General features: G+C 36.6%; 2 protein-coding genes across 3 annotated transcripts in view; both read left to right on the plus strand.

Moving 5' to 3' along the window:
- ZFPM2 (zinc finger protein, FOG family member 2) overlaps window positions 1-27,963 on the plus strand; it is a gene marked incomplete at its 5' end in the record, with an annotated part of 480,289 nt that overhangs the window by 179,654 nt on the left and 272,672 nt on the right. The window lies entirely within an intron of this gene.
- LOC307065654 (PSME3-interacting protein) lies at window positions 17,408-18,332 on the plus strand. Its single transcript, XM_079722550.1, has one exon. The coding sequence runs from the start codon at window positions 17,417-17,419 to the stop codon at window positions 18,179-18,181; it is 765 nt and encodes a 254-aa protein (XP_079578676.1). The 5' UTR covers window positions 17,408-17,416; the 3' UTR covers window positions 18,182-18,332.

The raw sequence follows: 27,963 nt of genomic DNA on the forward strand, positions 1-27,963 counted from the left end.
ACAAACAAAAGCTAAGATAAGTATAGAGGTAGGTAGTACTTATCTAAAACTATGAAGGCTGCTGAAATTGAAATAAATAAAAATTTAAAATTTAATCAAAATTTTTAAGCATCTATTCTAGAATGGTTGTTTCCAAAAAAAAAATTTTATAGAAATTTAAGAGAAAGTGATTCATTGATACAGATGATCAAGTCTGGACTTGTAAGGACAGTTGTCACTGTAACAGTTTTAGCTTGTAGTGTCCAGCCCTTAGAATTTTCTTATTTCCTTCCAAAGTTGTTCTGGTAAGGGCAATTATTTGGTTGTGGAGTTCAAACAATATGAATTTACTTATCACCAAGCATTGATAATTGAGCTGTAAATTTTCAGCAATAAGATGGTTTATATACACTTTGTTTAAAAAAATCTTTTATTAAATTAGTATATAATCTAAATAGTGGTCTTTGTAAAAAGTGGGTAAAAAGATACACAATGTGGAGGCAAGATTTAAAGAAATCAAATCACTTAGCACACTATTATACTTAAAAATTGATTCATATAACTAAATATTAGTAATCATATACATACATTCATCTTGAGCCCATCTTTTCTATGTCCTTGAAATATGTAGAGTCTAGTTGTGTACATTTCTGTGTGTTCTGCTTATTTCCTGAGACTTTTTAGATGTTGTGAGATGCAGCTTCACAATTTTTTTGCTATGAAAAATTTTTGATTGCTTTAACTCTTCTAACTGATCTTGTTTTAAATGTAATGTATTTCCTACAGTCTAATCTTTTATTTTACTGGTTACAAACTACTGTTTTACTTAGTGAGAATGAACAAGATGTACTCTGCATCTAATTTTATATAGACTGACACAAATCTGAATTTTGTCACCAATTCTATTGACTTTCAGTGTTTCCCTTTTAGGAAAGAACGATCATATAGCTATTTTTATATTCACTATTTCTTAACTTTAATTCTAGCCACCACCTTCTTTTTTGTGTAATAACTTTATTAGCAATGCATATTTTAATCGACTTCTCTTCAGTTTATAATTTTGCATTTTATGAGCATAAACTATATTATAAAAGACCTTTCTCCTATATCCTTTTGACATTTTCACACATGTTAAATAGGTAAAATTAAGAACACAATGTTTTTATCCAAAAAAAGCTTATATATTTCTGTTACTTTTAAAATTTATGCCATTATGCATCAAAGTTTATTATGTATAAAGTAAATATACATTTTTACTTATATTAAGAATGGAAAAGACGACATAAAATAAACACTTAGATAAAAATAGATATGGACTGTAAAAGTACATGCAAATTAAGTGTTCAACTTTAAAGTAAGATGGCTCCCCAAAAGATAGTAAATGATATATCACGGAAGAGAGAATGATGATTTAGAAAATCTTTTTTAAGAACAAGCTTTCTTTAGGTAGTACTTGCATTACTCAAGAAAGGTTCAATTTATAATATTATAGAGTTAATTATACCCATTTTGGAAGCATAGGACTAGATTAGAGAAGAATATAAATTTAAAATAAATAGACACAATCGAAATGTAAGAATTGAAGGTATATATGCTAAAGCTGTAGAAGGCTTGAAACTGAAACATTACTAATGAATATGTGGGAGAACATAAAATGTGCAGGAAAAAGTAGTGACCATCCTTAAAAAAGAAAAGGAGAAAAAAAATGATCCTGGTAATTATAGACCAGTCAGCTTAACTTTGATACCAAGGCAGATACTAGAGCAAATCATCAAGCAATCAATTTACAATCATCTAGAAGAGCAAAAGTTAGTGGGTAGCAACCAACACGGTTTTGTGAAGAGCAAATTGTGCCAGGCCAATTTAATTTCCTTCTATGATAGAGTGACAGGCCATGTAGATAAGGGCAAAGTAATAGATGTAATCTATCCGGACTTCAGAAACGCTTTTGATTCCTCTCCACATGACATTCTCATCAACAAGCGAGGTAGATATGGTCTAGACCATACTTTGGTTAGTTGAGTGCACGGTTGTCTGTGGATTCATACTCCATTGTTGTTAATCAGTCATCATCCATAGGGGCCCTATAGATTGGCATACAAGCAGGTTGGTATCATTTATAAGACCAGTTATGTTTCCTTTGATGAAGATGGAATTAGACTGGCGTAGAGGCACATTAAGCCAAATCCCTTTTATAATAAAAAGAGAGCCCGACATCATCAGCATCTTGTATCTCATGGGCACATCTAAAAGGTGACAGTCCAGGGAATGAATAACATACAAATAAAGCTATCAGTTTTACTAATTATTTCAATCATAACTATTGGTCCAAGGTGTGTGAGTGGTGGTGTCAGATAACTTTTGGTATTCTGATAGGCTCCCTGAGAATAAATTATCTTCTTAAACTCAGTAGAAACCATACTCAAAGGAAGCAACTAGAAGAGAGTAGAGGAGGGCTTTTATATTAAGCAGGAAGGAATGTTGATATTAAAATGACCCAGAAATAGCTGAATGGAGCACCTTTATCATGACCTAGATCATAGATTTGATAATATTTAGTTTACAGATTGTATGATGGTGAGCAGTAAAAAAATTGTTAATAACTTTGTAGATAAGAAAAAAATTTCTAAACAATTTTGATATTTTGTGAAAATAGTCTATGGAAAAAAACAAGATAAAGGTCATGGGAATGAAACAGATAAAAGATAGGAAAAAAGACTGGCTCTTCACACTGGGAACTTGTTCCAAAATATCAGTGAGCCATACTTAGATAACTGAGCAGGGTCATGTGATAATATTTTTAATAAATTAACAGGAGAGTGCCATGAAAACTAAACATTCTCAAATTTATTTGTAGAGCAGAAATAATAAAAATTAATGTTTATTAGCACACAGTTCCACTGAATAGTGGCAAGCACTCTTTAAGGAAGGTATTATTTATCTGGGTTTTACAGTCCTCATTTAAAGCTATTTGAGTAGAAGAGGTATGTAGTAGAGGAGGGAAACATGTTCTTATTAGAACCTACATTGATGATGACCTAGAAAACAATGGCTTTTAAGTGTTTCAGTGGTTAACCTAACTCCTTGGTTCACAGCAGATGGATTTTGAAGCTTAGCAGTTACTGCAGTCTCTGTTGGGTATTCATCCTGTTTTGTGGCACCCTTTGGACCCTGTGATTTTATGAATAACATTCCCCTGCAGATAGTTGATTAGAGCTGCCGTTATTTTTAAAAAGTTCGTATTCTGTGGATTCTCAAGAAATAACCAGCAGGGCTTTCTTAGAGATAACTCCCCTAGGATTAAATCCAAGGGAGTGGTTCTTAAACATTTTTCTTCCACAACTCCCTGAGAGTTCCTGCCAAGAGCACTGCCCATTTCATCCCTCTTAATTGCATACAGGAAGACAGAAGAGGATATTATCATCTCGTCTTTATTTAGTCTAGGGGAACATAAGATTGCTCAGTGAATATGGTTGACGGAGAGTTGATAAGCAGTAGTGCGAGCAGAGGAGAAATGGAAGACGTTCGGAGACAGACAGATGCTGCCATCACTGTTAACAAGTGTGACAAACTTTGGCTCCATTTCCCTCACGTAATTTGAAATTTCCTAGTGACGTGTAGAAAAATTACGTTTCCTAAATTTAAGAAACTCTTTAAAGGGAAATCACAGAAGTGATGGCATTGGAACTTCAAGAACCTTCTTAAATCGGATATGATTAACCAAATCAGGGCCAGAGTGCTTGTTAATTTGACTTTTTTTTTTTTTTTTTTTTTGCGGTACGCGGGCCTCTCACTGTTGTGGCCTCTCCCGTTGTGGAGCACAGGCTCTGGACGCGCAGGCTCAGTGGCCATGGCTCATGGGCCCAGCCGCTCCGTAGCATGTGGGATCTTCCCGGACCGGGGCACGAACCCGCGTCTCCTGCATCGGCAGGCAGACTCTCAACCACTGCGCCACCAGGGAAGCCCTAATTTGACTTTTATGATATGTTTTCAGTTCCTGGCCTGAGTCAAAACACCGTTAAGTTAAGCAGATGTTGATATAACATGTAGAAATAGGGATGTTGTGACAATGCAAAGTTAGTGATGGCTTTAGGATCATGGATTTAGCACATGAACTGGTATATGTGCAACCTTGTTCTAACACCATCTTATAATGATTTCTAGCTAGGAATAGATCTTTCTAGTCCTTACTTTCACACACCTTATTGAATTCTTACCTTTATAATATTTACTTGGGTTCCTAAGGAAGGGAAAAATTAAAAAAGAACAAATATATAGTATCTAATTATATTTCTCATAAATTATTATAAGAATACTAGTGTTTTCTTATGGGGAATTAATTTTAAAAATTTCAAAAAGAAAATAAAGTATCTATAATAATAAATTATTACCAATGGTGGCTTTAAAACAAACATTGTTGACTATATGTAAAAATGTCAGTCTAATTTGTATGTATGAAGTAATGCTAGACAGCCAGACACAGCGTGGGCCTGGAATCACACAGACCTGGAGGGTGTGGATCCTGATTCTTGACCATTATCTGAGGTTTCTGAGCCTTAGGTTTTTGAGCTGCAAAATAAAAGCCATTGTATTTACTCTGTAAAGTTGACTGCAGTGAGAATTAAAAGAGGTAATATATTTAAGAAGAAACAAACCTCTCATTCAGTGCACACCCAGTAGGTCCTCTGTAACTGGTAACTACTACCACTGCTACTACTCATAGCAGCACTTTGTCAGTATGAAAAAATATCAACAACAGAATGTTTAAGAACTGTAACTTTCAGTCAGATTGATTTGGGTCTGGTGAAACACACGGCTAATACATACTGGAATGTATGGCCATTTAATTTATTTCTACATTCATTCACCATATAGATATAAACTCAAAATCATGTTTGTTTTAGAAGATCTTTAACTTATGGAGGAAAATAGCCCCAAACAACAAATGCATATTAAATGATGTCTAAACATACTTTTCTAATAACATTCCAGTGAAGTCAGTAAGATCAAAATATATTTGGCTTTTGCTGTTTCTTGAATTAATCAAATGCTACCTTGTTTCACTAAAATCCCTATAATTAAGAAAGATTCCAGTGTGTGTTACACCTCAAATCTTCTTACTACTTCTTTCAGAAAATTGGTAGAGCTGAACTAATGATTAATCAGTGGTAATCAATAACATATATATGACATATATATATATAGCCAACTTATATACAAAAGGCAATACAATGTGATACCATAAATCTATTTTATGTCCATTGTATAAGGAAATTTTAAAGTTTCAAATTCCAATAATAGTAAAATATGACATAAAATATATGAAGAATATTTTGGCCTGTGTTTGACAGAAATATTTTACCGAGGAAGAACGTATTGTAACTCTTTCTTTAACTGTATGAGATTTTTTAAAACATGAATAAATCTGTTTCCAAATCACACACAGTGAAGAAGCAAAAAAAAAAGTGCCTTCCCCAAAGTCAAGTGTAAAGCAGCACTGTAAATATCGTGAATAAATGTCACCTCCTCACAGTACTAATAAATGGGGAAATAAAGCATGTCTCTTATCTTTTTTGGCATAATTTAAGATAGTTTATTATTTTGGAGCAGCAAGCAGAGCACTTGTTAGATATCATCATTTGGTCACAGATTTGTAAATATATCAATTCTGTGCCGAGAGAAGGATTATCCTCAACCTACTCCACTGAAAATAATTACAGACATATTCATAAGTGTTTTGAACGTGCAACTTTCATCAGGTTCTCACCTATATTCACATAGACACACAGAGCTTATTATTAGGATTTATTTTCCAAGTATTTTATAACATTTGATTCTAAATTTTCTCCATGATGAGGTAGAAACTTCTAATTCAGATTTCTAAGAAAAATTAAATGTAATATTAAAAAAGAAAACTGCTTTATATTTTAAACATTTTCCTTTCCAGCTCCTGAACCTCTCTCAAAGATTTCTTGCCTTGGGACTATTTTGTTCTTTTGTCTGGAACTTTGAGAAATATCATTAAATAAAATTGCATACATTATATTTTATTACTTATAAGAGACATTATCAGTAAAAGGTTCATTGAATTATTTTTACATAAATATTTCAACATAGTAAAGAAAATATAAAAATACATAAATCAGTATGGTTGAAGCAGATTCCTTTAAGAGGTATATTAAGAGACAATTTTGGAAAAGGTGAGAGATGAGAGCAGAGGGAATCCACGTATGTCAGACCAAGGCCAAGTTTAGAATTCATTCAAACAAATATTTTATTAGTAGTAGTATTAATAAGATGGGTTTATACTTTTTAACCTAAGAGCTCCTGAATAGAGTTACCTAAGAAAATCATAATCTACCTGAATTAGCATTTACCACATATTCACATTTTAAAATATATCTTGTGTCTCTGGAATGCTCCAGTCCACACAAATCATTGACTACAAGTGATCCCAGACTGGGGGTGAATACCTGTCTATCATCAAACCACCTGAGAACTGCCTCTTGAGTCCTTGGATCCAAAGATGAGGTCATTAGTTCGGCAGTATCACATATTGAGAAGGAATATGGGGATTGGTTACAAGTTCAGACTTTGCATCTAACCATCCCAGTGATTTGGGGCAAGTCATTTAATCCAGTTGAATCTCAATTTATTCATCATAATTTTGTGGTAATATTGCCTATCTCAAAGTGGTACATGTGAAGTTCAAATATGAAAAGTGACAGCACGATGTAAACTGTAAAGTGCAATAAAAGGTTATGTACCATTCGGCACAATAAAATAGCTTCTACTGGAGTAGAGAGTAAAATACGTCGTGGCCTAAAACAACTGTACTCCCTTTCATTCTCAGTTGGTTTGACCACAGAGCACTGAGATGGTCCGGCCAACAACATGAACGTCTCGTTTGGCTCCAGGTTCAGTCGGTTGACTTCTGATTGAGAGGAGAAAACAGTAACCCTGCCCACCCCCTCCCATCACCACCACTCTGTCTAATCATAAAACTGAATTAGAATGTATTCTTGAGAGTAATTGAAACTGATGAGTAGGTTGGGTTGATTGCAGACTCTTTGTGGTGGTGGAAAATTAAGGATTTCCTTAGATTGAAACAAGGTATAAATAAAATTTATTGGAGAAGAAAAAGTTCTTTGTCAAGGAAGGAAAGAGGGGGGAGTTTCCAGGCTGTTCAGAGTGCCAAGGAACGAAAAGGTCTTCAACGAGAAGCTGTAGAATTCCAGATGCTTCCAAGTGCTTACACCACTTCATATTATAGTTTAACAATTAATTGCATAGCATTTTGAGGGAGCATCCAGTTTCTCTAGGAGAATACTTCACTGTTTACAGCAGCAACATCGCATCTGATAACACGAGAGGTCCTTTTGGCAGCTGCTAGAGCACCAGTCTAACCAGTAATGCAGGGTTTCCTGGCCGCGTCACTGATTCCTGTTGGAAACTTATCAGCTTCTGTCTCTAGCAGCAGAATCCTGACTGATAAGAGAAGAGGCTCATCTGCTGGTAGTCGACCCCACCCCCCCTCAGTTTATCAGCTCCGGACCAGTTCATAAATCAGTCTGTGGGAGTTGTTTTTTTTTTTTTTTTTTGGTTTGGTTTTATCAAAATGTATTTCTCTCATTGTAACAGTTAATACTTTAATAAGAGAACTTACCCAGGGACATTAGGAAGTTAGTTAGAGACATTTTGCAGGCGCCTCCTCCCTTGTCAGTGACAAGGTAAGGTAATCCTATACACAGGCTGCTATTGTGAGCTGAGAAACTGGCCTCCTTCGCTGCCAGAGACCAGATGCACCTCTCTCTATCCTAATCTGTAAACGACTTAAAGGAGCCTTATCTCGGGGCTCTTCGGCTTCATTTCATGCTTGATTTACTTTAATTTGTCTGATAGGGCACAAGGATTTGGAGACAGCCCATCTTTCTGCAGAAAACGTTCAGATTTTTTTTCCCTGGCATTGTTGTGTTAGGGTTTGGGATTTTTTTTTTTTTGAAAAAAATTTTTTTAATGTGGAAGAACTCTTGCTCCAGTGCAGCAAGCTGCTTGAGTGTGTTTAGATTTAAGCTACCCCAGCAGAAAAGAGTTTGTGAAGTGGTGTGATTGTGTGATGGGCCCCATTTACATTGAAATCACATTATGCGATATATCAGGATTCCTGAAGGGAGCGGTGCAGTAGAGCGCTGGGCCCACAAGATACTTTGAAAGGCCTATATATAGCTGCAACAATTGATAGGAGATTTTACAGGAGACTTTATAAATATGTAAATAGGCGTTATCTGATTGGGTTCTGTGGCTACACATCTGTACCTCAAAGGAAACAGAGCTGTGAGAACTACCAGGAAAACAGTAGTTTGCATTCTAAGTGAGTCTGAGAAATAGAAATGTTTCCCAGGTTGACAGCAGGTCAGGGTGCAGGCATTTTGCATACCTTGGAGGGGAAGCTTCTGTGCCAAGGAAGGGATCCCTTCCTTCTCCCAGAAAGGGAGACTCTCCACTCCCAGAGTTTGCATTTGTTTTATAACTGCTCAGATCGGTAGCTGTTGACCTTTCACCCTTCTTGTTATTTCTTTAAATTGTTCATGCGATATGGTGCCAGGGGGAATCGCTCTTACGTTTTTTGCATTTAAAAAAATGTACTTGCAGTGACCCAAGGGAAAGAAAATAAAGTCTTTGGTACATTGATCCCTTGATTGGTTATTTCCTAAATGAAAATGGAAATACTATTAAAGCAGTAATAATGTTCCATCTTAATAGTTGAGGAGTCAATAAATGGCTCCCATGTGCTTCATTAAGGATCTTAATGAAGCCATTTTTGATGGCTGAACTTTACATTATCCTTTTTTTCTGTTCTTTTCTCTCTTTTTATTTTTTTTTAAACTAGGAGTCATTAAGGCAGGGAAGTAGTAGGTATGAAACATTTTCTTTATATTGAGATAGTTGCCACTGCTATAATAAAATGAATGGTAATTTGAGGGGGGCAAATTCTTATGCAGAAGGTAAAGTGCAAGGATTACTTTTCATGTAGTACATATTTAAAATAAAGTAGGCATGTTTGATCAGTATCATATTCATACAGTTAGCAGATATGTTCCCTGGCCAGTCTATGTTTTTTTATTCTGTGGTCATTCAGACACAGGAGATATATATATATATATATATATTAGAGTGATCTGAAATGCCTCCATTTAGTCACAGAGCAATAACTGAGATTAACCAGTACTAGTTCAACTTCTACAGCTTTCCCCACCACTTGATACTGAGCTGTTGTTACCCTTTATGCAATCTTATGCCTCTTTTTCCTTTGCCACAGAAGAAGCTATGATTTCAGCCTTCTGTATCTAAACAAATGGCCTCAGAAACCATTGAATAGCCAAGTCAGCTCACCCCCCCTAAGTGGGGTATAAGTATAAAATGACTTTCATCTATTTACTTTAAAAAATCCAATAAAAACAAAAACATCTTTGTTGTTGGGGAACACTCCTTGCAGACAGGTTAGTTGGGCTATTTGGGCACCTCCAGCAAGGGACTGTGTCTTTTTTTAGCTTCCAAGTTATCACTTCACTTTTGAATCTTATCTTGTAGATGATTCTCTATAATGAAATGATGGCGAATACTCTTCAGTCAGGAAATAAAGTAACTGATTGTGGTTAAAAATATACAAAAGGTATATTCTCTCTCTGCTTCTGATCTCCCCCCATCCCCAATTCTCAGCAAAGGCCTCTAGGTGCCATGACATGATTCAGGTATTTAAAGTTTCTTTCTGACATTTTTGTGGAGAGGTTGCAGAACAATTCTGAGGAGAATGTATTGGCTTATTCAAGTCAGCAATAGTCTAAAGCACCCCTTCCAGTGGCAGTATAATAGTCAGGTTTCCAGTTAGGAAGAACGGGATTGCAGACTCAGGCACTGGGGTGAGGGTGCGAAGGGACTGGATTGACCCTCTGATGCCTCAACAATGTCTAACCCTTTATACTCCACAAGCAGGTCTCCAAAGATGGAAGACTTATAAGGTCTCAAAATATGTCCACTGCCTAAAAAATTTTACCCTTATCTTAGGAATTTGTGTACTGGCTTCAGAGTGCTTAGGTGTCTGTGGTAAGTCTCACTGGTAGTTGCCTGGTGTTTGAGACAGGGCTGCAGGCAGTGCAGAGCTCCTTTGTGCAAGCCTGCCTGTAGCACTCAGGAATGCTCAGTCAGTCCCTGGACCAACCACTGAAGCTGAATATGCTCCCAGAGCAAGAATGGTCTTCAGAACTGGTGGGTCATGGCCAAATCGGCCTGGTGGGGGAGCATCTATTGTTGATGTTCTCCGCCTGTCCATTGACAGCCCCTCACCGTTCAGCAGCTTCTGCTTTCACTAGCTCTGCACTCTGCCAGATGCTGAGCTTCCCATCTTTCGTTCACTTTCTCATTTACAAACAAATTTTCTCCCAAGAACGATTCTGATAAACCTGTCCACACTAAGAGGTAAATAAATTATGAAGTATAAGTTACTATCTCTTTCAGGCCCATTTGTATTATAGCAGGTATCAAGAAGAAATGCCAAATATATATATATATATATATATATATATATATATATATATATATATATATATATATATATATATATGTTTCTATGGTAGAGAAATGGGCAATTATTTCTCAGTTCTCTACCTAGAAGGTGATTGCCAGAGCCAACCCAATTTATGGTGGTGATTGTCATGAGCTTCTGTTTTATTTTGACTCTAGGGAATGCTGTTTATGTTCAGTGGACACAGTAGTATTCGATTTAGATGCCTTCTGAACTATTCACTCTGTTGATCTGATACCAACTTTTTTGGAATTTTAGTGGGTGAGTTATTTCAGTGGGTAAGAGTTTAGTACTGAAAGGTCAAATAATCCAATATAAGCTAGTAATTTCTTCAGAGGAAAAAGCCTTTCTTTTAAGGTCACAAAATTTTACCTGAACCATTAGCTACAGCTGTTACATACTCTTCTTTATAGAAATCACCTGAACTGTGCAGATCAAATCAGTAATCCAGAGCCAGCAAGCCAATTGTATTGGCACACAAGAGTGAACTTTGTGCACAAAAAGCCATAAATATTATATTCTTGAAATGACCTTAAGATATTGAGAGTTCTATATTAGGCTAAATTATTGGGCTGTTTTGGAAAATAATACCATTTACATATCTTACATGTGAAGAGCATGGGTGTTGAAATCAGATGGTCATGGGTTCAAATTTCAGCTTTAACCCTTGTACCCTGGTTGACCTTCAGTCTCATTTCCTCTTCTACAAAATGGGAATAATACTAAGTACCTGACAGATTGTTAAGATTGAATGCAGTATTGTTTTGTAAAACATTAAGTACTATGTTTGACACATGGAAAACATTCTATGAATAGTGGGTATAGTCGTAAAGATTAAAAAATCAGGTTTTGCATTTTATATCACTGATTGTTTATTTCCACATAAAATCAATAGTCAATCATGTATTAAATTTCTCCTTTACTCTGGCTTTTAAGTGCTTTTTGATAAATGAAAAGTTCAGAAGTTTTATTTATGTCAAAGGGTGGGTGTGTTTTAAAAAAGAATTGTAGAAAGAAAAATACACCTTTAAAATTTTGAATGATTTAATATGCATGATTAGCTTTATAAATGTCAGAGAAGTATATTGTTTGGTTTTCTGTAAATTAATTGGTCAAATAACCATATCTTTGATGTAAGGCGGTAAAGCCAAAAGAGGAGAATGTTTTTTTTTCTAAGATGGCAGTAGGTTGCTCTTACCATAAGAATTTTAGTAGGGAAGGCAGTATTGGGGGATTTTTATATCAGCCTACATATCATATGCCAAAAGTATATATATATGTGTGTGTGTGCATGTTATAATATTTTTCTTTTTTGTACTTTTAACATATAAAAATAGCTTCAGTTTCCCTCGTTAAATCATGGCTTTATGAATCTCTATGAGGATACTATTATCCTAATTGAAAGTCTGCTTTCCCGATGAGAGAGTTTCAGCAAGCTCATTAGCTTTTGTGCTTTCTGTTGTGAAATGGAGAAACTAACATGCAAAATAGCTGGTAAATAAGAAAGAGGCACTACTGGTAATAGACAGAAGCAGGTGAGTCAGATTGGTGAATTACATTTTTCTTCAGATTGGACATAATTTTCTATACTAGATATTTGTCAAAGCCCTTTATGAATTCCAGCTTCTGTCTTTTCTTATATTTATGGTTTCACTAAAATCCTCAGGTAGCGAAATACCTGCACTCATGAATCATTTGCAGATAATAGTGGTTCAGACACTCTCTGTCCAAACTGATAATGGGTATCTGATCCAAAGCAATGCCTTTTTTTTACGGTCTATATAAGGAGTTCATGGGGGAAAAAAATCCCTTTTCCTCCGATCTCATGTTCATTATCACATCCAATAGTTAGTATCCTAGATGTAGAAATGTAGAATAAGGCAAACTAGAGAGCTGCTCTATTGTTTGAGTCTCCAAATTACTCTATAAAAAGCACATCTATTCCAGACAGAATCCCTGTACACTTTGTGCTATTAGCACTCTTACAAAAAATGGAGGTTATATTTACCTTTCTCCTTCATGTCTGCATCCTTCCTCAAGTATTTGAATCATTATTTATGAAACTGTATTTTTAAAGTTATAAAAGATTTTCACTTATTAAAGATTTCATATATGCTTTACAAAAGACATTGAATTTGTTTGTAATATTTAGTATATTTTTAAAAGAGCTAATATAGTCCATGTTATTAAGGTGTAGATTGACTTATTTGAACTGTTTTCTAAGGGTAGAATAGATAATTCCTTTCAGACAGTAATGATGCTTTAATCCTTAGCTCTCAATGTTTGGTGTGCATGAGTGACCATGGGAAATAGTGAAAAATGTAGATTCCTTGATTATACCCATAAAGACTTGCAATGAATTGGTCTAGATAGATAGACAGACAGACAGATAGATGAAAACCAGATAGTTGTGATGCAGATAGCACTTAGATAAACATTGAGGTCTTAGAGACACCATTGACTTTCTGACAGAGATTGTACGCTGATGAATTACAGTTTCCGATTTACATATGTAGCCTACATGTATCTGGCATCACTAAGCAGATGCCTAGAGTGTACTGTGACTGTGAACAACATAAATTCCTCACCATCGCCAGTCTCTTGTTCAGCTCTACTGGTCGTTGTGGGAAGTCTCACTGTGAACACTGCATCTCATTTCCTTGCCACACACATGTTGTCCCCTGTGCTTGAAGTACACTCTTCTGTTCCCCCTTTTCTGAGCCTCACCTCAACTATTGCCTCCCCAGGCAAGTTCTCCTGACCTCCCTAAGGGTCTCCATCTTTAGAGTTCTCATCCTACCATGTACTCTTCTTTCCAGCACTTGTCACAGTTGCAATTCATGTGTGACGTTTGATTATTGCTTGTCTTTCTCAGTAGACTCAAAGCTTAATATGACACAGACTAGGACTTACTTCTTGTTTGTTGGTTTCTGGTTGTATCCCCAGAGCTTAATAGAGGGCCTGCATATAGTAGGCTCTTAGTCAATATTGATAGGAATAAATACATTAAAGGAATCCTTCATCTCACCCTCTGTTAAAGATACCTAAGTTTATTAAAGTTATATAAAGTTATATATTATAATGGTTGTTTGAAGGACCGGGGTAACGTTAGCATCTTTAGTAACTCAGTAAACTTGAGAGCCCCAGAAGGTAAGTGCTGAGACAGGAGAGAATGTGCACTAAACAATATCTCTATTTAAAACTGTTGAACTGTTAGTGCCAAATATACTTAACTATTGATTACTTTTATTTTTATTTACTTTTTAAATTTTATTTATTTATTTATTTATTTGGCTGCATTGGGTCTTTGTTGCTGCACGTGGGCTTTCTCTAGTTGCAGCGAGCGGGGGATACTCTTTGTTGCAGTGCACGGGCTTCTCATTGCACTGGCTTCTCTTGTTGCGGAGCACGGGCTCTAGGCACACGTGCTCCAGCAGTTGTGGCACATGGGCTCAGTAGTTGTGGCTCATGGACTCTAGAACGCAGGCTCAGTAGTTGTGGCGCATGGGCTTAGCTGCTCCACGACATGTGGGATCTTCCCGGACCAGGGCTCAAACCCATGTCCCCTGCATTGGCAGGCGTATTCTTAACCACTGCGCCACCAGGGAAGTCCCTTGATTACTTTTAAATAGGAAGATATGTTGTTAAGGTAAAAAGTTTTGATATACATTCAGTTTTTTTTCTCATGTAAATCTTGATTGTGGTATTAGAAATGCTTAACTCTGATAGCACTGTCCATCTTCTCTTCAGGAGGCTTTGATAGGTGTAAAGATGAAGATCATGCATTGTGTACTATGCGTCAGGCACTGTGTTTATACTTTGCATGTAATTTTCCGCTTGATCTTCACAACTATCCTGTGAGTAGCAAGGAGTAAGATCAAAAGCCCTAGGGAACAATCGTTGACTCAAAATCATATCTAATTTTTTTAGCTAATTTTTTGTTTTGTTTTGTTTTATATTCCTACACTAAAATCCTCAGCCCCTCCTCTTTTATTCTTATACTATTTAGAAAATGTTTGTAAATAAATGCTGGAGAGGGTGTGGAGAAAAGGGAACTCTCTTGCACTGTTGGTGGGAATGTAAATTGATACAGCCACTATGGAGAACAGTATGGAGGTTCCTTAAAAAACTGAAAATAGAACTACCATACGACCCAGTAATCCCACTACTGGGCATATACCCAGAGAAAACCATAATTCAAAAAGAATCATGCACCACAATGTTCACTGCAGCTCTGTTTACAATAGCCAGGACATGGAAGAAACCTAAGTGTCCACCGACAGATGAATGGATAAAGAAGATGTGGCACATGTATACAATGGAATATTACTCGGCCATAAAAAGAAATGAAATTGAGTTATTTGTAGTGAGGTGAATGGACCTAGAGTCTATCATACAGAGTGAAGTAAGTCAGAAAGAGAAAAACAAATACCATATGCTAACACATATATATGGAATCTTTAAAAAAAAAAAAGGTTCTGATGACGCAGATGTAGAGAATGGACTTGAGGACATGGAGGGGGGAAGGGTAAGCTGGGACGAAGTGAGAGAGTAGCACTGACATATATACACTACCAAATGTAAAACAACTAGCTAGTGGGAAGCAGCTGCATAGCACAGGAAGATCAGCTCGGTGCTTTGTGTCCACCTAGAGGGGTGGGATAGGGAGGGTGAGAGGGAGACGCAAGAGGGAGGGATATGGGGACATATGTATACATATAGCTGATTCACTTTGTTATACAGCAGAAACTAACACTACATTGTAAAGCAATTATACTCCAATAAAGATGTTAAAAAATATTTGTAACAATTAACAAAGTCTTATGAATAATGTAGAGAAAGGACTGGTTTACATAACTGAAAATGCCAAAGAATCATGATGCCTTTAGGGTGCAGCCTCTGGTTCTTTGCTAATCTCCTGGCTCTGCCTTGTTTAGGGTTTCAGCTGTATTCTTAGGTTAGTTTCCTTCATGGTAGCAAAAATGTCTTTACACACACACTACACAGCCCAGAGCTAAGGAGCTCTTATGTCTAGGCATTTTTTACAAAAGACTTGACATTGATTTTGATTGCTCTGGCTTGAATTGCATGTCAACTTCTTGAGCCAGTCAAGAAGCATTATGGAGGAGAGAAGGAATAGTCTTAGTCATGTCCCATGTGGTACCCCTCCTGAGACAGGAGGGATTCAGTTTTTCTTAAACCACATAGAAATTATAGGAAGAGATGGAAGGAATGGATTCTGGGATGGGAACCCATGTATTAGCTTGTCTCCTCTTAAAAAGTGCTTAATTAGTGGGAATATAAGCAATGGTGTAAGATAAATATGTTTGGAGACAATTGATATTTGAAAATGATGCTCTTATCTGGATATACTTTTCGACAGCCCTAAACAATGAGAATTTTAAAAAATTGTGTTTTTAATCTTTGAGAAGATTGGTCTGTTATTAGTTGAGATTGAGCAGCATTTAAGGAAAACACCTATCTGATGGCTGTGTATTTGAATATTTATAATGATAAAACAAATATTTTATAGCACATAGAATAGTGCTATTTGACTAATTGTTTCTCTTTTCTCTCCTTTGACAATAATGTTTGCTACCCTGTATGTCTAATGCAGTTGTTATAGAATTGATAGATATAATAGTAAACATTTATAGAAAGCTATGTATCCAGCATTGTTCCAGAGTATTATCTGTAATCTTCACCACATTCCAGCGAAATAGGCACAACTACCCCCAATTTCCAGGCAAAGAAACTGAGGTCCCACAGTTAGAAATGGTAATGTAGGACTGCACACACACACACTTTCTGCTCTAGAGCTCTTGCCCTAACCACTGCTTTGTTCTCCGTCCAGAATGATGCAAAAAAAGATCTTCAACTCATTGCTTGCATAATGTTCAGTTATTTGTTGACTTTTGTTCCTTTTGATTTTTAAAGTGTCCATCAACAGATGACTGGATAGAGAAGATGTTGTGTGTATAAATACACATATACACAATAGTATATCACTCAGCTATAAAAAAAAAGAGTGCAATCTTATCATTTGCAACAACATGGCTGAACCTGGAAGGCATTAAGCTTAGTGAAATATGTCAGACAGAGAAAGACAAATACTATGTTTTCACTTATATGTGGAATCTAAAATACAAAGCAAATTAACAAATATAACAAAACGGAAACAGATTCACAGATACAGAGAACAAACTAGTGTTGCCAGAAGGAGGAGTGGTGGGTGGATGGCAAAATAGGTGAAAGGGCTTAAGAGGTACAAACTACCAGTTATAAAATAAATAAGTCACAGAGATGTAACGTACAGCACAGGGAATATAGTCAATAAAATTATAATAACTTTGTATGGTGCATAACCTATAAAAACTTTGAATCACTACTGTTGTGTACCTGAAACTAATATACTGTCATAAGTCAACTATACTTCAATAAAATTAAAAATAAAATTAAATAAATAAAACAAGTTTTGTAGGGCCGCTCACTACACTTCAGTAATTTACTTGAGAACAAAGAATATGGAATAGAATCACATCATGGATTTAAGCATGTTTTGATATTTGCACTAAATCATAGTAAGGTTTAACTAGATCACCATTGTCAAAGATAATAATTGTTGAGTCTTAAGTAACAAAATGTTTTGGTTGAGACCATTAGTTTCAGTGAATGAATTCTTTGGCAAGAGGGGTCCTGACTCATTTGTGTTAAATATAGTCAACATGCACTTTGTTACTATGAAAAGTGATTCTCCTTGACAAGTTGATAATATAAAAAAAAAACAGAGGTGCGGATTGGGTTACGCTGCCGGAAGGGGGGCGGAGCTGTGTTGTGGCGACTGATTGTTCCATTATGGATGGAGGGGATGATGGTAACCTTGTTATCAAAAAGAGGTTTGTGTCTGAGGCAGAATTAGATGAACGGCGCAAAAGGAGGCAAGAAGAATGGGAGAAAGTTCGAAAACCTGAAGATCCAGAAGAATGCCCAGAGGAGGTTTATGACCCTCGGTCTCTATATGAAAGGCTACAGGAACAGAAAGATAGGAAGCAGCAGGAGTATGAAGAACAGTTCAAATTCAAAAACATGGTAAGAGGCTTAGACGAAGATGAGACCAACTTCCTTGATGAGGTTTCTCGGCAGCAGGAACTAATAGAAAAGCAGCGAAGAGAAGAAGAACTGAAAGAACTGAAGGAATACAGAAGTAATCTCAACAAGGTTGGAATTTCTCAAGAAAACAAGAAGGAAGTGGAGAAGAAAGTGGCTGTGAAACCCACAGAAACCAAGACCAAGTTCTCCCAGGCAAAGCTGTTGGCAGGAGCTGTGAAGCATAAGAGCTCAGAGAGTGGCAACAGTGTGAAAAGACTGAAATCGGACCCTGACCCAGATGACAAGAATCAAGAAGCCCCTTCCTGTGTGTCTCTTGGAAGCACATCTCTGAGTGGTCCCTCCATCCACTGCCCCTCCGCTGCCGTCTGTATTGGCATCCTCCCAGGTTTGGGCGCCTACTCTGGGAGCAGTGACTCTGAGTCCAGCTCAGACAGCGAAGGCACCATCAACGCTACCGGCAAGATCGTCTCCTCCATCTTCCGAACCAACACCTTCCTCGAGGCCCCCTAGTTCCTCTGTTCTCACCACAGGGAGCTCCTCCCCAAGAGTAGACTGGACAGTTTATTCTGCCTACAGGCATTACCTCCCACAGATAAGTCCTTTACCTGCGCCCTGTGCACACCGTGACATTTTTAACCTCATCTAAAAATGTGCCAGAATCCAAAAAAAAAAAAAAAAAAAAAACAACCATTCTTTATAACCTTGATAACTGTTTGTCCTCTTTTAGAATTAGCCAATATTTACTATATTACCATAACACAGATACTAACAAAATAATTGATGAAATATTTTTCCCTGAAAATTTTGGGAACAAGTTGATTTTATCTCGGTTAATTCAGTCAAAGGCACTCTGAATATTGATAACACCTTTGTCATCTCATAGACACCTCTTTTGTAACTATCCAAGAATTTGGAAAAATAAGTGCCGTCTTTGAAGAGGGGCAGACCACAATTGTAACTGATATATTTATCTATTTGTCACCCTTTCCATCTGTGTTTACAAACCATGCCTACACACCTGTGAATCATCAGCATGTTCTTACAAGAGCCTCTACTGCGGTTTCCTTGTGCTTACTGGATCTATTAACATAGATACAATTATACTTCATCTTTTTAGCTCAGATGGATAGTAACTCCCCTTTCATGGTAGAATTTATTTATTTAAATTAAAGTTTAATTTCACTTGTAGATTTGATAAAACATTTGCTCTCTGTTGATGTAGTCTTCTCAAATGTCCAAACATTTTTATAGTTTTACACGTCTCTCATGCATGAAAAATTGTGAATGTGTGTGTTGATTTGCTGGAAATGAGTCATGCGCTGAAATCATGCAGATTCCTTTGTGTTGTTACAACCACATAAGTGCTGTAAGCAGAGAAGGAAAATAGGCGGAGTTGGCCTGAAAGGAGGTGTTTTCAGTGGCAACAAGTTCTTTTAAATGTAATTGTTATGAAGGAAAAGCCTAGTTGAACACTGTGCACATTTAAAAAATATGTGCTAGACTAGTAAGATGATGTAGTATTCCTTAAACGACCTTTTTTTTTTTTTTTTTTTTTTTTTTTTGCGGTATGCGGGCCTCTCACTGTTGTGGCCACTCCCGTTGCAGAGCACAGGCTCCGGACGCGCAGGCTCAGCGGCCATGGCTCACGGGCCCAGCCGCTCCGCGGCACGTGGGATCCTCCCAGACCGGGGCACGAACCCGTATCCCCTGCATCGGCAGGCGGACCCCCAACCACTGCGCCACCAGGGAAGCCCCTTAAACGACCTTTGATTTCTACATTTTGGAACATGGACAATGCTGGGATTTTTGAGATTGAAATAGAGCACACTTTTAAAGAAAGTTATAAATTACTTTGTGATATACCTGATGACAATTATGCAGACGTGAGGAAATATAGTGAAAGGACAGCAAAGTGTTTGGATATTTGTTGGTTAATGGCAACTTTGCTTTAGGATTTGGGGACAAGAATAATAAATATAGTTAATATTTATTAAGTGCTTACTGTGTACCACACGCCATTCTACAATGCAAATATAAATAAATTATTTAATCCTCTCAACAACTTCATGGGGTAAGTATGATTATCATCTCCATTTTATTGATGAAGAAATTGAGGCCCAACAAGGTTCAGTGCCCTGTCCAATGTTGCATAGCTAATAAATAGCTAGTCTGAGATTCAAATCCATTTCCAGGACCCAAGTACTTAAGATATTATGCTATGACGTATAATTAGTGTGATGAGTACAAAAAGTATGTATGCATGGATTTTGTCACATTTTTGTTGTGAGAAGTAAGGTAATGTATATAAAATACTTAAATACCTGGAAAATAAAGGAGAAAGTGAGCAAATCTTAGAGCATCCCTCCCTCCTCCTAAAGATTCTTCTTTTTTTAAAATTTTTATTGGAGTATAGTTGCTTTACAATGTTGTGTTAGTTTCTACTGTACAGCAAAGGGAGTCAGCTATACATATACATATATCCCCTCATTTTTGGATTTCCTTCCCATTTAGGTCACCACAGAGCACTGAGTAGAGTTCCCTGTGCTATACTGTAGGTTCTCATTAGTTATCTATTTTATACATAGTAGTGTATATTTGTCAATCCCAATCTCCTAGTTCATTCCACTCCCCCTTCCCCCCCTTGGTGTCCATACGTTTGTTCTCTACATCTGTGTCTCTATTTATGCTTTGTAAATAAGATCATCTATACCAATTTTTACAGATTCAACATATGTGCATTAATATATGATATTTGCTTTTCTCTTTCTGACTTACTTTACTGTGTATGACAGTCTCTAGGTCCATCCACATCTCTACAAATGACCCAATTTCGTTCCTTTTTATGGCTGAGTAATGTTCCATTGTATATATATACCACATCTTCTTTATTCATTGCTCTGTTGATGTACATTTAGGTTGTTTCCATGTCCTGGCTATTGTAAATAGTGCTGCAATGAAAATTGGGGTACATGTGTCTTTTTGAATTATGGTTTTCTCTGGGTATATGTCCAGTAGTGGGATTGCTGGGTCACATGGTAGTTCTATTTTTATATTTTTAAGGAACCTCCATAGTGTTCTCCATAGTGGCTGCATCAATTTACATTCCCACCAACAGTGCAAGAGGGTTCCCTTTTCTCCACAACCTCTCCAGCATTTATTGTTTGTAGATTTTGTGATGATGGCCATTCTGACTGGTGTGAGATATCTCATTGTAGCTTTGATTTGCATTTCTCTAATAATTAGTGATGTTGAGCATTTTTTCCTGTGTTCGTTGGCCATCTGTCTGTCTTCTTTGGAGAAATGTCTATTTAGGTCTTCCACCTGTTTTTTGATTGGGTTGTTATACGATGGAGCAAAGACAGCCTCTTCATTCAGTGGTGCTGGGAAAACTGGACAGCTACATGTAAAAGAATGAAATTAGAACACTCCCTAACACCATACACAAAAATAAACTCAAAATGGATTAAAGACCTAAGTGTAAGACACAATAAAACTCTTAGAGGAAAACATAGGAAGAACACTTTTCGACATAAATCACAGCAAGATCTTTTTTGACCCACCTCCTAGAGTAATAAGAATCAAAATAAACAAATGGAACCTAATTAAACTTACAAGCTTTTGCACAGCAAAGGAAACCATAAACAAGATGAAAAGACAACCCTCAGAATGGGAGAAAATATTTTCAAATGAAGCAACTGACAAAGGATTAATCTCCAAAATATACAGACAGCTCATGCAGCTCAATATCAAAAAAAACAAACAACTCAATCCAAAAATGAGAAGAAGACCAAAGATTCTTAACAAGTTTAAGGTACTTTTGAATTGGCACTCTTCTATACTTGTTTGCCTCCAGTCTGAGTTCATAACACAGACTGGAGATAACATGGTTAATAAATTAGGGAATGCATTGGCATTATGGACCTAGTTTTGAGTTATAAAGAAACTGGATTTGGAACTCACATAGGTAATAAAAGAACACGTTTTCTCACACCCAGCACAGGGGCATGTGATGACATGGTTTGAGCTCATTGATTTGAATTCTCATTGATGATCTTAAATGTGTTGACCTTACTATTGGTGGCCTAGATTTTGGTTTCCTTTTATGTGTTCTTCAGGATTTGCTCAGGAATGTTTAGATGTGATTTTGTGCATTTTGATTAACCTGTTATGTTGCAATAACTATTAGATATGTATAGCTATAAAATACCTTTGTTACTGGAATTCCTGCAGAAAAAATAACTGTGCTGGCCACAAATTTTCTAGTTTCTAACTCTCCTTTTCAATGAAAATAATTTAAAAACAATGAATTTATTTAAAAAATTATAACATGAATTCTTTGATAAGCTTTCTTCCTAGGAACACAAATCACCTGTTAATAAAGAAGAGAGTATTCCAAAGGGAAATAAAATAAAGAAAATAACTATTAAATTAATGAAAAAGGATCAAAAATATAAATCCATTTAAGTGTTAAATTCGTACAGATTTACAGGACATAGTTTAAGACAAACACTTCAAAACAAAATAAAGGCCAATTCCTTTTTTAATAGCAAGATACAAGTAAGAAAGGTAGCAAAATGTGTCTAAACAGAGACGGCATTTAAACTGATATGATAATGCAGTGTATAAAGGGATCACAAGAAGAATGTATATATGTACAAGTGAATCATTTTGCTGCAGCAGAAATTAACACAACTTGTAAATCAACTATACTTCAATAAAATAAATTTTAAAAAAGAGATTACAAGAGCATTTAGTATCATAATTGGGTATCAGCTTCTCCAGTACTATGCACATGCTTAATCATACAGGTCAATTACATATTAATATCAGTGGGATTTGAAGGCACAGCATTGAAAAATAGAACAGAATCAGCTTTTTGTTTTAGAATACAATGATAAGCTTTGTAACATTATTTAAGAGAAAAATATACAACTTAATTCAACCTAATTATACATTGTGGAGATACACACACACACACACACACAAGTATATGTGTATTTATGTGACATAGTCCCTTTCCTCTAGCAGCATTAATATAGTTAGGAAGATAGAGACATGCATAGTAGCAGATGGTTTATTGAGATAAACATTGTCATAGAGAAACAAAATGTTCCAGCGAGGTACTGGGAGTGGACAGAGATTATTTATGGGTGGGAAGTATATGGGAAAGCTATTTTGGAATAGGTGGTTTTTGAGGTGGACTTTCAAGTAAGGGTAATTGATAAGGAGGTACTTCATTATATGCAGAGAGTGCCTAAGTTTAGACAACAATTTGAGAAAAGATTTATGGACAATTTCAGATGGCAGGAAATATAAGGGGGTGACTGGAGCCATAAAGCAGTGAGATAAGTTGGTAATGGAAATATGCAAAATATTGCTGAAGACTTTAAATGCCAACTTGACTAGTTAGGAAATTATGTGTGAAAATGATCATGAACAATTTACAATGTATAAAAAATGTGATGTTGCTAACAGGATCAGGATTCAAGATGGTAGACTGAGATATATGTGTCCACAACCCCTGCCATCTCAAATCCCATAAGATGTCAGAAGGAGATATACACACACATAAACAGTGGTCTGGAAAACAGGAGAGAGGGCCGTCAGTAAACCCAGGAACTGTGAGAAATTTCTGGAAAACAGAAATGCATACAACTGGACTTAATCAAAAAACAAAAACAAAAAAATACAGCTCCAGGTACTTTCAAGAAAAAACTACTGTGAATAATGAGAACATTTCAGTGAAACTCCCAGCTCAGAGGAATACATTCAAGGGGGATGGGAGGGTAATGAGCCAATCACACAGTATGTAATTAGTGACTTTAAGAAATTTTATAGATATTACACAAACTGCATTTAAGTCATTGAATTGATAGACAAGTTTGCCCACTCTCACCACTATTATTCAACGTAGTTTTGGAAGTTTTAGCCACAGCAATCAGAGAAGAAAAAGAAATAAAAGTAATCCAAATCGGAAAAGAAGAAGTAAAGCTGTCACTGTTTGCAGATGACATGATACTATACATAGAGAATCCTAAAGATGCTACCAGAAAACTACTAGAGCTAATCAATGAATTTGGTAAAGTAGCAGGATACAAAATTAATGCACAGAAATCTCTGGCATTCCTATACACTAATGATGAAAAATCTGCAAGTGACATCAAGAAAACACTCCCATTTACCATTGCAACAAAAAGAATAAAATATCTAGGAATAAACCTACCTAAGGAGACAAAAGACCTGTATGCAGAAAATTATAAGACACTGATGAAAGAAATTAAAGATGATACAAATAGATGGAGAGATATACCATGTTCTTGGATTGGAAGAATCAACATTGTGAAAATGACTCTACTACCCAAAGCCATCTACAGATTCAATGCAATCCCTATCAAACTACCACTGGCATATTTCACAGAACTAGAACAAGAAAATTCACAATTTGTATGGAAACACAAAAAGACCCCGAATAGCCAAAGCAATCTTGAGAACGAAAAATGGAGCTGGAAGAATCAGGCTCCCTGACTTCAGCTATACTACAAAGCTACAGTAATTAAGAGAGTTTGGTACTGGCACAAAAACAGAAATATAGATCAATGGAACAAGATAGAAAGCCCAGAGATAAACCCACGCACATATGGTCACCTTATCTTTGATAAAGGAGGCAAGAATATACAGTGGAGAAAAGACAGCCTCTTCAATAAGTGATGCTGGGAAAACCGGACAGGTACATGTAAAAGTATGAAATTAAAACACTCCCTATAAAGACACAGACCTACTTGAGAATGGACTTGAGGATATGGGGAGGGGGAAGGGTAAGCTGTGACAAAGCGAAAGAGAGGCATGGACATATATACACTACCAAACGTAAGGTAGATAGATAGTGGGAAGCAGCCGCAGAGCACAGGGAGATCAGCTCGGTGCTTTGTGACCGCCTGGAGGGGTGGGATGGGGAGGGTGAGAGGGAGGGAGATGCATGAGGGAAGGGATGTGGGAACAGATGTATACGTATGACTGATTCACTTTGTTATAAAGCAGAAACTAATAAAAAAAATTAAAAAATAAAAATAAAAAAACACTCCCTAACACCATACACAAAAATAAACTCAAAATGGGTTAAAGACCTAAATGTAAGACCAGACACTATCAAACTCTTAGGGGAAAACATAGGCAGAACACTCTATGACATAAATCACAGCAAGATCTTTTTTGACCCACCTCCTAGAGAAATGGAAATAAAAACAAAAATAAACAAATGGGACCTAATGAAACTTAAAAGGTTTTGCACAGCAAAGGAAACCATAAACAAGACCAAAAGACAACTCTCAGAACGGGAGAAAATATTTGCAAATGAAGCAACTGACAAAGGATTATTCTTCAAAATTTACAAGCAGCTCATGCAGCTCAATATCAAAAAAAACAAACAACCGAGTCCAAAAATGGGCAGAAGACCTAAATAGACATTTCTCCAAAGAAGATATACAGATTGCCAACAAACACATGAAAGAATGCTTAACATCATTAATCATTAGAGAAATGCAAATCAAAACTACAATGAGTTACCATCTCACACCGGTCAGAATGGCCATCATCAAAAAATCTAGAAACAATAAATGCTGGAGAGGGTGTGGAGAAAAGGGAACACTCTTGCACTTTGGTGGGAATGTAAATTGGTGCAGCCACTATGAAGAACAGTATGGAGTTTCCTTTAAAAACTGCAAATAGGGCTTCCCTGGTGGTGCAGTGGTTGAGAGTCCGCCTGCCGATGCAGGGGACACGGGTTCGTGCCCCGGTCCGGGAAGATCCCACATGCCGTGGAGCGGCTGGGCCCGTGAGCCATGGCCGCTAAGCCTGCGCGTCCAGAGCCTGTGCTCCGCAATGGGAGAGGCCACAACAGTGAGAGGCCCGCGTATTGCCAAAAAAAAAAAAAAAAAAAAAAAAAAAAAAAAACTGCAAATAGAACTACCATATGACCCAGCAATCCCACTACCGGGCATATACCCTGAGAAAACCATAATTCAAAAAGAGTCATGTACCAAAATGTTCATTGCAGCTCTATTTACAATAACCAGGACATGGAAGCAACCTAACTGTCCATCATCAGAAGAATGAATAAAGAAGATGTGGCACATATATACAATGGAATATTACTCAGCCATAAAAAGAAACGAAATTGAGATATTTGTAGTGAGGTGGATGAACCTAGAGTCTGTCATACAGAGTGAAGTAAGTCAGAAAGAGAAAAACAAATACTGTATGCTAAAACATATATATGGAATCTAAGAAAAAAAAAAAAGGTCATGAAGAACCTAGGGGTAAGACAGCAATAAAGACACAGACCTACTAGAGAATGGACTGGAGGATATGGGGAGGGGGAAGGGTAAGCTGTGACAAAGTGAGAGAGTGGCATGGACATATATACACTACCAAACGTAGAATAGGCAGCTAGTGGGAAGCAGCCGCATAGCACAGGGAGATCAGCTCGGTGCTTTGTGTCCACCTAGAGGGGTGGGATAGGGAGGGTGGGAGGGAGGGAGACGCAAGAGGGAAGAGATATGGGAACATATATATATGTATAACTGATTCACTTTGTTATAAAGCAGAAACTAACACACCATTGTAAAGCAATTATGCTCCAATAAAGATGTTAAAAAAAACAAGAAAATTGTAGAATACAATATGGAAATTAAAAATATGTCAGGATTACCATTGTAAGAAGCGTAATAAGATGTGTAACTTTCAAATAACTAAAGGAAGAGCTTGCCCTCTATGGATATAAAAACCTATTTGTAAGTGTAATAATTAGATCCCTATGTTATATGATATTAGTGTAAGAAAAGACAAAGGAAAGGGTAGTGCAGAATCTATCCAGGAATCGAGTCATACACACATGGGTATTTTTTTTAAATAGTTACCATTTATTAAGAACTACTCTTGCTTCATATACATGATCTCATTTAATCTTTAGAACAACCTTCAAAGGGAGGAATTGTTGTCTCCATTTTACAAATGAGGATATTGAGGCTCAATTCAGGAATTAACTTGTCAGAGTTTCAGTAGGACTGCGATAAATGCATGTGAAAACAATGAACTAGAATGAGCTATTTGATAAATGATCAATTGGCTTGCCATTTGGAAATAAATAAAATAATATGATATCTCAAATTGTTAACAGTATGGCCTCTGATGAGAGAATTGGAGTAAGGGAAGCTCAAAAAAAACTTCTACTTTTCAAAAATAGATATTTTGGATGATCTTTTTTTTTTGCAGTATGTGGGCCTCTCACTGTTGTGGCCTCTCCCGTTGCGGAGCACAGGCTCCGGACGCGCAGGCTCAACGGCCATGGCTCACGGGCCCAACCGCTCTACGGCATGTGGGATCTTCCCAGACCGGGGCACGAACCTGTGTACCCTGCATCGGCAGGCGGACTCCCAACCACTGCGCCACCAGGGAAGCCCTGGATGATTTTTATAAAACCATATCCAGGCATTACTTACATAAAATTTTAAAAGAAAAAATAAGGCACAATGTTTGAGTGAGCAACATCTTTAAACTCATCACTCATAACCAAACTAAAGTTTGCTGTTTCCTACTAGGAGCAGAGTACAGCATTGAAAATCAGAATAAAAATATTGCGCTTTATAAATCATCAGGGTTCAAGTCTGTATAGTCTTATGTTGAGAAATGGTATTGAAAACATATTTATTTAATGTATGTAGAGTTCAAATATTGTATTTCAATTTGAAATTATAATTTTCATCTTCTCTACTTGACTATGAAAATTTGGAATTTAAAAGTTTTCCCATAAATACCTAACTCGATCACACTGCAAAGCATGTTCTTGTAGTACTTAAATTGCATTGCTCCTCTGTGTAGCTCAGTGGCTGTCATACATTAGGTAAATATTATGAGTAGAAATATAGTATAATGGTCTAAGCAAATTAAATACTAGGTCTAACTCTTCACTGTAGCCATTGCTTTGACTTTGAGCAAACTGCTTTAACCTCAGTTTTTTCTTCTGTAAAATGGGGATAAAATTATCTGTCTCATAGGATTGTTTTTTGAAATGATGAAATGAAAGTACTCAGTGCCAGTACTTCGCACTTACTAAATATTCAACAAACGTTAGGTACTATTCTGGAAAAGGATTATCCAGTAAATTTTTCAAACCTGGACAAGGAAGTTTATGAGTCTTCTGTGTCCAAATTGTATAAGAAAGACCTTACATTTACACCAATCTCCCAGAGAACATGAGCTTGATATTAGTTCACCTCTATTGCAAGATATTAAAA

This window comes from Hyperoodon ampullatus (genome assembly GCF_949752795.1).
Source record: "Hyperoodon ampullatus genome assembly, chromosome: 17".
In the NCBI taxonomy this organism is placed as follows: domain Eukaryota; kingdom Metazoa; phylum Chordata; class Mammalia; order Artiodactyla; family Ziphiidae; genus Hyperoodon; species Hyperoodon ampullatus.